Source organism: Populus nigra, chromosome 14 (genome assembly GCF_951802175.1).
Source record: "Populus nigra chromosome 14, ddPopNigr1.1, whole genome shotgun sequence".
NCBI lineage: Eukaryota > Viridiplantae > Streptophyta > Magnoliopsida > Malpighiales > Salicaceae > Populus > Populus nigra.
The window spans coordinates 12,824,330-12,837,061 of NC_084865.1; the positions used below are offsets into that span (position 1 = coordinate 12,824,330).

Consider the following 12,732-nt stretch of genomic DNA (forward strand, 5'->3'; position numbering starts at 1 on the left):
TTAATAAAGATTAGATTATGTAACAATTTCGGCAATTATGATTGATGAGTTAGAGTGTCTCTACTGATCTTAGAAACAATTTACCAGGAATTATATGTTTATCACTAGAATCCAATTCCAGAAGGCCAATAGCGCCATCCACTCATCCTGAGCCGTTTTTTCACACAATGTAGACCTTGAAAAGAAGACAATTAGCATCAAGAACAATAAAATACAATGTCAAATTACAGAAATAATCGTAACAACATCAAATAATATTGATGAAAGATATCTCACAATCGACTTCAAAGGGAAGAACGAAACTTCCCTCTAGCATTAATAAGCTTAAGAAATTGTTTCTTGTTCTTAATTTTTCTATAATACAATACAAAGATTGAACTAGATCATTGTCTCTGCTACATTGTGAGTCGGGTCAAATTTTTCTTGAAAGTAAAAAATAATTTTTTTTAGTGGAAAAAAAATTTAAACCATATAAGGGTTAATTCGATGTGATTTGAGTGACTTTGATGGTCCAAAAAAAACCCAAACAACCCATAAAAACATATTTTGACTCAATTTTTTTTTCAAGAAGACATTTTTTTAATATTAAAATAACAATATATTGGGTTGACTAGGTCAACCCGGGTTAACATGTCAAGTTGGTTACTCGAGTTATGAGATTATGATAACCCCACAAAAAATAAATCAAAATAAATTATAAAACTTAATTTTCAATCAACTCAATGTTGAAGAATAAAATTTTTAAAAAAATTAATTACAAAATAACCTAAAAAAGCAACCCAAGTTAACATGTCAAACTTGCGACTTGGATCATAAGATCAAGATAATCCCATAGAAAAAAACCAAAATAAATTATAAAGTTCAATTTAGTTTAATGCTAAAGGACGAGATTAAAAAAATAAATCAATTAAAAAAAACATAAAAAACAACTAAAGAATATTGTCGATAGAAGCTGGCCAATTTCAATCAACTTACATTATTCATTAAAGAATATTGTCTCTCATTTTAATTATAACTAAAATTATAAAATTTAGTTTTGATCTTCACTTATTTTCTCAATTAAAATGCAAAAATAATTTTTTTTTATTGAAGGAAGGGAAACACACACCTAAATTACTAGATATCACAACTTGACAAAATTGTCCAGTACAATTCTCAACCCGACTCCTCTAAAATTTTAGTCTATATCTAGAGTTTTATAATTTTAAATCAAACAAGGCCAGTTCCATCAGCAAGTTAATATCGATGGATATGATTTCTATGAGAAACTAATTTCAAATTCAATCATTTTCATGCCATGAACTCTTCTGGAAATCAAGTGATGAAATTATCCAGTATTTTTGTGCATTAACTTCACAATCAACAAAACATTCCATTCACCTTCTCATCATTCAAACAAGTATTTTCCTTTTATTTATATTTTACAATATCATTAATTTCAGCCTTATAAATTCCATCAATCCCACTAATGTTTTTATTCAAAATAGTCAAAGCTACTTCATGGAAAACATATGCATTAATGTAATTTACAATTATACTACTTTTCATATTCGTATTCTCTATCAATTATTTCTTCTTTGACTGGCACTATCACCTCTTCTCTTATCATAATTTATTCTTGAAATTTTAATAATCTCTCCCTTACATGAAAAATCACTCATTTGCACATTAATTCTTCACCTTTAGAAATATCAACCCTCCTTAATTATAATTTCTCAACATTATAATATTTCACTCACACTTTCTATTATAACTAAATTCTTTTAAAACCATTTTCCTCACACAATTTTACATTAATTCACCACAATTTCACTTAACCACACACAATTCTATTACAAGAAATTGTATCTTTCATTCGCTGGCCATTGAGCCCTTAAGGACCTATGATTTTCTTTATTATTTTGTTTTAATTTAGTATCCAATACAACCTAATCTAATGTAATCTAATCTAATTTAAGTTATGATATATAATCTAATCTAATTTAAGTTATGATTTATATAATAAATATTTAGTTATAGTTTTGAGATAGAAAAACATAAGTAATGAAAACAAATCAAACATATTTTCTTATTTTCTTTTTATAATTTTAAAAGAATATAAATTTATTCTAAAACTGCTCTAAATACAAAATTATTTTATGTTCATGTATTTATCTTTTCAATTAAATACATTTTTGTATCTATTCTTTCTATCTTAATACCACTACAAAACTCTTAAATCCATGTAATTTGTCTTCTCCCTCGTTTAGCATCAATATTTTCTCTTTTAATTATGTTTAGTGTGTGTTTGATATTATGGTGATATGTACTTTTCAAAAATATTTTTGATTTAAAAATTATTAATATAATTTTTTAAATTTTTTTGGTATTAATAAATTAAAATCATAAAAAATACTAAAAGACATTAATTTAATGTTTTCTCAAATAAAACACATTTTTAAAATACATAAAAAAATAAAAGTTAGTGCACTCCTTACCTAATTATCCGCTAACCAAATCAATCTTACCAAATTACAGTGTATTTAACAAGAAAATCTAAAATGATTTCATAGCTAGAAAATCTAACTACCATTCGAACCAGCTCTGTCTTAATACGTCCAGTTGCCTTCTGAGCATCAGGCAATTTCATTTCCCTAGGAAATTCCTTCTCCCCATGAATTAATTAGAATGCTCTAGATCGAATATATATTAGATTGGTGGCTAGTGTGACGCGCGCCAAGAGCCTGACTAAATTTTTTAAACCAGAGAAAAAAATTTAGGAAACACTTATATTTTTAAAGAAGTGTGAGAAGTTTAATAATTAGATTAAATTTTTGATTAATTTGATAATTGTCATAACCTAATTTTTGAATAACTCAATTTTTAAATAAATATTAAAAAATAAATATATTTGAGAATAAATTAAAACAACACAAATTCAAAGTTTATGGATGAAATTATCAGATTTGAGAGTAAATTGATCAGAAATTGAAGAATTGATAAGTTTGAAAATTTAATTAAAATTTGGATTAGTTTAATTAATGAAATTAGAAGAATTAATAAGTTTGTGGACTTAATTAAACTTTGATTTAATTAATTAAATCAATTCAGGGACTTAATTGAAATTTATCCAAGGGTAAAATTAAAAATTTATTGATTAAAGGACCCAATTGATACGTTTCAAACAGAAAGGGACCAATCCATAATCTGTCATTTTTTTCATGCCAAATGACGCCGTTTTGATCCCACCGTTCTCCATCCCTTTCGTTTCGCACGGAGAAGACCGATTCAACAGGGAAAAATCCAGCAACTCAAGGCCACTACACCACGATCTCTTGCCCACGATCCCGCTCATGGATTGATTAACAGGGGAACGGGTTTCTGCATGCTCTCTGGCTCTATAAAAGGCAGAGCAGAGGCAAAAAGAGAGGGGGAGAAGGATTTTGGGGGAATTGAACCGAAAATCATTGGAGGAACCAAGGCAGAGAACGTAAGCACACCAGAGGCGGAAAAAACCCAGAAAAATAGAGCAATCAACCCAGAAAAACTGGAGCTAAAACAATGTAAATTTATTGGTCTATTCACTGACGCTAGAGTCAGGAATAAAATATCGGTTTAAATTTATATTATTTTTATTCATTGTATTTTATTTTATTTAGATGAATAAAAATAATGTAAATTTATTGGTTTATTCACTGACACCAGAGTTAGGAATAAAAATACCGGTTTAAATTTATATTATTTTTATTCGTTGTATTTTATTTTATTTAGCTAGAAAAAATAAAAAAATATGTGCATATGTAAAAAATAAATTTATTTTTGTTTATTTATTCACTGATACTAGAATTGGAAATAAAAAAATATTAATCTAATTTATTTTATAGTTACGTGATATTTACCAACGCCAGAGTTGGAAGTATCCGTAGTTTAATATTCACTGGTGCCAGAGTCGTGAATATTATAAGCAAATTATCATATCGTAAACTAATAAACATTTAGCAATTTAAGATGAAACTAGCAATGCAGCCTGCCTCAGGTAGGACGTTTAAGGGGTGATAATATCTTCCCTTTTACGTAACCAGTCCCGAACCATAGAATCTCTGTTGACCAGTTACGGTTCCTAGTGACCATAATACTAGGTGGCGACTCCTTAAATAAGATCATTCCCCATCAAAGAATAAAATGCCAGAAATTCATTCTTTTCAAAGATTTTTAAAGCCGTCGTGATGTCCAGGTGCGACAATAATATAATAAAAATATAAGGCAATAAAAAATTTAAAAACAATGTTGAACGATGATATTAAAAAAAAGAAAAAAGAAAAAAGAAAAAGAGATTTCAATCCCTATTATTTTTTCAAATAATAATCCAAGTTATAAGACTAGGAGTACTATACATAAAAAAATTATAAAGTTTAAAACTACACAAAAAAACTACACAAAAAATCCAAAATAAAAAGTAACAATAAAAGAATGAGGGTTAAAATCGTAAAAATAAATCAAAGGGTAACAATAAATTTTCAATTTGAGAGTTAAATTGAAAATAATAAAATCATGAATAAAAGGATAAAAATCAAAACAATAAAAACCAAAATGAAAAAAAAAATACAATATAAACTTGGATTGAAAGGTAAAATTAAAAACAATAAAACTTTTATAAAATGATTAAAGAAGAAAATTAGAAATTATAAGAATATGGATTAAATCTAAAACATCAAAACATAATAAAAAAAATTGAACATGCAAAATTTCTCAACATATTATTTTACATGAAAGAGTCCTAAAAGTAAATTAAAAAGTTTATGTATGCATCCAACTAAACAAATCAATAACTATTGTCTAAATAAATGGAAAAAGTCATTCAACAATATACAAAAATTTGAAAAAACTAAAAAATAAATATAGATCAATATATTTACTATTGCAACACAGGTAATTTACTCGATTGTATTTAATGAGCTTGTTTATTAAAATAAATTATTAATAGAAAATAACACACATATAAAATTTATTCAATAAAAAAACAAATATTATGCAAGATTTCAATTATTAAAAATCTTATTAAAAAATAAATATATATATAAAAATTTAATCAATATGAAATTTTAAAATAGTCGAATGTAGGGTTATTTCTTTCTTCCTCTTCTTTATTTTATTTTATTAGTACCAAGCAGGTCCAAAGGCCTTAAAAATAGACACGACTTGCCACTTATTGTCTTAATAAGCTATATTAACGAACCACGACTTAAAAAGAAAATATTTTTTTTTATCTTTGTAACTTTATATTATAATGATATTCTATGAAATCTTAACACATCAAAGATTGAAATTGTGAAATTAATTGAGTTAGAAAACTGAATGGAAATGAACTTCATAATAAAGTTGCATTAAATTTGAAGTTGGTTATAACACTTGCACAATTTAATAAAAAACAAGTGAGGGGAATTTGAAGGGTATATTTTAACTCTCCAGTTAAATTTATTTTTTTAGAGGCTCGTCTGAGTCTTACACTATAATTAAAAAATTATATAATTAATTAATATACTTGTAAATATTAAAAGTATATTTGATAATATAGTTGCGGTTGGTTTTCAAATAACTTTTCATGAAATACATGCCAATAATATTTTTTATTTTTTAAAAATTATTTTTAATAATAATATATCAAAACAATTTAAAATATATTAAATTTTAATAAAACAATTAAAATTTTAAAAATATAATTTTATCCGCGTTTTAAAAAAACAAGGTTCATGATGCCGGGGTTAAAAATCATACTGAAAAATCAGAGGAAAAGGTAATGTCAGCGATCTTTCAAAATCTTTTTGGGCCCTCGCAGGTCACTGATCAGTACAATAAAAACCTTATCTTCTTGCAATAATTTTTAATAACACATGGCTCTAAGTGCAATGGTATTTTTTTTCTTTGTCTTTTTTCTCAAGGGTGATGGTGACTAGCTGATTTTTTTCCTTGCAAATCCAGGACGTTAGGAGGCGAGACATGTTATATTATGTTTGTAAATCTTTCTATTGGAATCAATTTAAAAGTTGTAATAAAATATTATATTTAAAATATTAAGAATTGAATTTTAAATGAAATTCAAATTTCTAAAAGTAATACAAAAAAAATCAGAAGGTAACTCTTGTAATTCCAAAAAAAGATAAATTTAATACTCAAACTAAATTTACCAAAATACTCATCTATTTATCTTTTCTTTAAAAAAAATATTTGAAGAAATAAAATAAAAGTAATGAGGATAATATAAAAAATAAAATAATTTGAATTATATCCTTTTCAAATATATGTAAATTCAACTTATTTACATTTGAATTCAAAATAAACACTATAATTAAACATATTGATTCCAAACAACTCATTACAGAAATGCTATCTTTCAAGTTATTTCAAGCCAATAACATAAAATAAATAAATAAATAAATAAATTTGAGTTAGCTGTAAGTTTTAAGTTAAGAATTAATCATCCTAATCCTCAATAACAATTAATATTATACTAGATCATTGACTTGTTTTATACTATGGATCGAGTAAAAAAAATTTGAATATAAAAAAATATTTATGTATTATTAAAGTGTTTTATAATAGAAAAAATTTAAAATATGTAGATGTTAATTTATTATATAATTGACTTGACTTGATAGTTCAATTAAAAAAATAATATAATTTGACTATTTTATTTAAGACGACATTCAAAACAAACGGCATAACCCCTAGTCTGTTCATGCCTTTTATTTTATTTTATTTATTGATATAAATATTTAAATGATATAAATATCTGGTAGCTCTAAAGTTAATATAAATATCTCAACTAATCTCATAAAATTAATATAAATATCTGGTAGCACCAAAAACTTTTAAATTCATAACCATTAAAAAAAACAACCTTAAAATCTCAAGAGTTGAGCTACCACAGTTTTCTTCGTCACCTTTCTTCTGACAAAGGGGGTCGACCTGCTCTCCACTCCCTGTATAAACGGCATCACCACAGATATTGTCGCCATCACTATCCCAACAATTTCTCTTTCTTCTGTTCTCCACTCTTTTCTAGCTACCTGGATATTTACTTTTACTCATGGAGAACACAACCGACTCGAAACCCCATCTAGTATTGTTAGCCAGCCTTGGAATAGGCCACCTAATCCCCATTCTCGAACTCGGCAAACGACTATTCACACACCACAACTTTGACATCACCATATTTGTTGTTGTTACTCATTCTTCAGCAGCAGAATCCCAAGTTCTCCAATCAGCTATGACTCCAAAACTCTGTGAAATCGTTGAACTTCCACCGGTTAATATCTCTAGACTTGTCAGTCCTGATGCTGCTGTTGCTACTCAGATTTGCGTTACCATGCGGGAGATCAAGCCAGCTCTTCGGTCTGCTATATCTGCTTTATCATTTCGTCCTGCGGCCTTGATTGTTGACTTATTTGGAAGTCAAGCTATGATGGTGGCTGATGAGTTTGAAATGCCCAAGTATGTATATATTCCTTCGAATGCATGGTTTCTAGCACTAACCATATATATGCCAATACTTGATGAGGTTGTGCAAGGAGAATATCTTGATCAAAAGGAGCCATTGAAAATTCCTGGATGCAAAGCGGTCCAACCGGAAGATGTGGTTGACCCCATGTTAGACCGCACCGACCAACAGTATTTGGAGTACGTTCGCATGGGGATGGAGATCCCAAAATGTGATGGGATTTTGCTGAACATATGGGAGGACCTGGAACCCAAAACATTGGAAGCATTGAGAGATGAGGAGCTCTTGGGTCAGCTTTGTAAGGTTCCGGTTTACCCGGTTGGACCATTAACGAGGCCACTCAAACCACTTGATTCTAGGAGTGGTGAGTTATTTCTTTGGTTAGATAAGCAACCCAGTGAATCTGTCATCTATGTATCATTTGGAAGTGGTGGAACTCTGTCCTTGGAGCAAATGGTCGAGCTAGCTTGGGGTCTTGAGCTAAGTCAACAAAGATTTATTTGGGTGGTACGCTCACCTTCAAGAAAAACAGGAGATGGGTCTTTTTTCACTGCAGGGAGCTGTGAGGCTAACAGCATGGCAAGCTGCTTTCCTGAAGGTTTCTTAGATCGAATTCAAGAAGTGGGTTTGGTGATTCAAGATTGGGCTCCTCAAGTGGACATCTTGAACCACCCATCAGTGGGAGGGTTTATATCTCATTGTGGATGGAATTCGACTCTGGAGAGCATCACCAATGGAGTGCCTATGATTGCATGGCCACTATACTCCGAGCAACGGATGAATGCTGCTTTGCTAACCGAAGAGCTTGGTGTAGCTGTGCGACCAAACATTTTGGCATCAGACGCAATGGTAGCAAGGGAAGAGATAGAGATGATGATTAGAAAAATCACGGTAGATAAAGAAGCGACAAACATAAGAAACAGGGTAAAAAAACTCAAATACAGAGCAGCAGAGACTTTACGTAAGGGTGGTTCCTCTTATAATGCGTTGTCTCTTGTGGCCAAAGAGTGTGAGCTAAGCTGGAAAAGCATGGAGGTGAAAGCATCATGAAATGCTTGATATTTTGTTGTATTTATTTCCATGTGTGCTTGCACATATTCTCTTTAGATTTTTCTAGACAGAGGAAAATGACCTGGAGAAAGACGGGAAGTAGTGACGCTCTCTCCACAGAGAATGGTTGGATATGATTTAGCTCTCTCCGCATGGTGTGAGGTTGTATAAGATTTAGCTATTTAGCTCTCTCTAGTAGATTTAGCTCTTTCCATAGTGTGTATGGTTTGATAAGACTTACTTCTCTCCGAATGGTGTGTGGTTGAATAAGATTTAGCTATTGTTATGAGATATGTCTATAGATATAATGTTTGAGTATCTAAAATTAAACAATCACTGTAAATATTTGATTTTATTAAATATATAATCAAGTATAATCTTTATTAAAATTATATTTATAACAAAATAAATAATTTTATGATTCTTTCCTGAAATTTAATATATAATGACTTGCTTTATTTATAAAATTAAGCTAAGATTTATACTTTTCAAAAACAAGAATTTGAATGCATATTGCAAAATGATATTTTGTTATTTAACACTTTAACGAGTATATTTAATTTATTTTCAAAGTGTTATTCTTTAAAAGAAATAAGTTAGGTTATAAAGTAAATTATGTGAAATTCATTCGAATTTTAACTACGTTGTTTAAAACTATATATTATTCTTGAAAATAACACTGCGGCATTAATTTAAATGCACAAGGGTCCTCCTTCAATGGTATGAGGTATTAGGCTCGAAAATTAGGGTTATTTTTTATATATATGTCCTTGGGGGATGTCACGTGTGGTAGAAATTGTGGTGAAAAAGACTTATTGACTTGACTTCATTGTCAACTACTGGTTCAAGCCTTCGAATTTCTTCCTTCTGGGCGTCATTCATGTAGCTAGCCAGTAAAAAAAATATATGCGTGTGTGATTATTTTATTTTATTTTATTTTCGTCAAAATAGGCATTGCATATCTCTTTTAATTCCCACTAACCTGACTGCTTTTCATGAGAAAAAAGGGAGAGATAATCTAGAAGTACTCAATAATTTATCAAAGATGGTTATAACAAGAAGAAAGTGTATAAGACACTCATTTAAGTCCACAATATTCTGTCTAAATTAAAAAAAAATAGCCAAATTGTACGCACTTTATAATCAACAATGACTTCAATTTCTTATAATTAAATCATTCTAAAAGTCTAAATAACAAGTAAATAGCCTCCTAAATAGCTTAATTATATAATATTTTTTGGTTTATGTCCTTGACATTTTAGATTAATTTGTTTACTTTTAAGTTTAGTTGGTATAATATCTTCATATGTCAGTAATTACTTCATATGTCAGTAATTAGATACCACCCTTTATCTAAATTTCATGTTTAAGCTAATTAAGAAATTTAATTTTGAGGCAATTACTTGAATAAACTCATAATTAGTTAGTCTTTATTTAGACATCTTTGATCCCTTTAGTTTTATACTTTTACATTTAAATTCTATATTTTTTTCATGTTTCAGTCCTTAACTTTTAAGAGAGGAAAAATAAAATTATTGAAAAATAAAAAAGGAAAGAGAAAGTGGTCAGTTAACCATATTCTAATAACACAAAAGTTAATTTTGGTGTTAATAGATTTCTCTTGATAAGAAAAGTGTTATTAAGGTGTTATTGAGATGTTTTTGAACTTTAATTTTACTAGAAAAAGCAAATCGAAATTAATGAAGAATTGTTTTTTATTTAATTTAATTTTGCAATTTTTAATTGGTGCAGAGGTGTTATGGGATCGGAAATGGATTAATTAAGATTCTTATGTTGTTTATTAGTTATTTTCTGGTAAAAATAGTTTGAAAAAAGTTTTTGGAACCAAACAAACCTAAAATCTAACTTTCCAACCACCTTTTGATAGTTGGAATCGAAACCAATAGAGAATGCGTCTTTTGCCACTATAAACAAGATGTTTTTTTTCCACTTCATACGATACGTTGATTGTTTGATTTGATTTTCTAAAAAAATAAAAAGATAAACAACATGTTATTCACCCTTAAACATAAAACATAATAATAAAAAAGGGCAGGTGCCTGCCATGTCTATTTTCTATTGGGCTAGACACCCAGGACCAATCTTTTATGCCCATGTGTCTAGCCTCTCTCTATAATCTTTGTTTGTCTAATTTCTTTTAGACTTTGATTGAAAATACAATATAAATAAAATACTTAATGTGATATTTAAATTATTATTTAATTTTTTCCTAGTTTCTAAATAATATTATAAGTTTTTGTGGAAATGTTATTTTTTTAATTGTTATATACCTAATATGAAAAAAAGTTCAAATGTGCTCATGAAAATTCAATGAAAATAATCTTTATATATATATATATATATATATATATATATTGACATTATTTTATCATATTATTTTTTATCCTTCAATCACATACAAAATATCAAGTCATTATTTTAATATTTTTTTTATTAAAACTTGTTTTTGTGATATGATAATGTTTTATTTAAAAAGCACTAATTTGATCTAAAAAAACATGTTAAAACAATAAAGAAATGGACTAATAAGAAAAATTAAGTTTAGGTTGAAGAGAGATATTTTTCCTAATTATTTAAAATGATTGAAATTTTTAACAAACTTTTATTTTAATCTTCTCTATTTTTTATTCAAAGAATGTGCTCCTAATAAAAAAGAGTTTTATTCAAACAAAAAAATATGAATAAGAAAAGAATATTTATTTTAACATATCCATTTTAATTATAAAAGAACTAATTAAAAATAGATTTTCATAATCGGACCACAACATCATGTAAGAACATAATTACTTCTTTTATTAACAATAAATTTAATTTCATACCCTAATTTTTTATTTTAATATTTTTATCCTTGTAAGCTAGGCGTTTGTGACTTGATCCTGATTTTTGTTTTCAATTTAATCCATTAATTAAAAAAATAATTTGGTCCCTTGTTTTATTATTTTTATTTTTGGTCCATATAGTTTTATTTTTATAAAGGTTGAATTTCATTCCTAAAGTTTTCTATTTTGTTATTTTAATCCCTATAGTTTAGGTTTTTACATTTTGATCCTAATACTTTATTTCCCTTGCATTTAAGACCTTGAATGTTGAGAGAGAAAAGAATAAGTCACTGGAGAAGAAGATGAGAGTGAAGGGTTTTGACGTGCTACATTCCAACAGTGAAAAAAATCAATTTTTGTGTCAATTGGTCCGTTACCTACACTCTTTACTTATATTCTATATTTTGTTGCGTATATATATTATTGTTAATTAGCATGATTCTTTCTAGCCTATACCTATACAATATCTGCACGTGCATCTATTTTAGCTTCTTTTTATTATTATTATTATTAAGGAGATCAATTTTTAGCTTTAATATTTAATTAGCATTCATAACTCTTTTACAATTTATCAATTTATATATTTTTTAATTTATTATACTAAGGTCCTTCATAATCTTTTCATTCCAGGACCGCTAGGCTATCCAGGACCGCTTTAATATTTAGTTAGCGTTCATAACTCTTTGCTTAATTTGTAATGACTAGGTGTGCTAGGCTATCCAGGACCGCTTGACTGATATGTTTTTTTTTGTTTTTTAATTTCAATTTATTAAAAAAATTAATTAAGTAAAAATATATTATATATATTGTTTCATTTAATTTTTAAATCAATTTGAGGTATTATTTTATTATATACCACTTCTTTTCGGATAAGATTATATTTATTTTTTTAATAATATTAACAAGTGTTTTTCTTATAGCCTGTCATGATTTTATTTAAAATTATTCAATGATTTTTTTGCGAGTATATATTTTTATTATTTTATAGTTAAATAAAAAAATTAAGTTATTAAATCAAGTGGAGTTTGTGATCCGGGACATGTATTTGACATTTTAAATTAGGTTAACTTAAGTTGATCTAATATTTTACTGTTTTAATATTTAAAAAACAAAAACTATTGTGTTTTTTAATCTTTATAAAGTCAATTTAAATTTTTATTGGATTAAGTAAGTTTTCTTTGAACTCTTCAAGTTAATCAGGTTATAAATTTAATTTAGAACTTGGGCTCTCCTATGACAATGCATAAGTGTTATGTTATTCTTATATTTTTAATACATTCACATCAAAATTATTAAAATGTTATTTATTTTTGTCATTACCCAAATTTTGTACTCTTCTTTTTATATATATATATATATATCAAA

The 12,732-nt window shown here is 27.4% G+C and overlaps 1 protein-coding gene across 1 annotated transcript; it reads left to right on the top strand.

Annotated features, from left to right (window-relative positions):
- The first annotated feature begins 6,858 nt into the window (after window positions 1-6,858).
- Window positions 6,859-8,816, top strand: LOC133672712 (anthocyanidin 3-O-glucosyltransferase 5-like). Its single transcript, XM_062093212.1, has one exon. It carries the CDS (start codon window positions 7,067-7,069, stop codon window positions 8,525-8,527), a length of 1,461 nt encoding a protein of 486 aa, XP_061949196.1. The 5' UTR covers window positions 6,859-7,066; the 3' UTR covers window positions 8,528-8,816.
- Window positions 8,817-12,732: the final 3,916 nt, after the last annotated feature.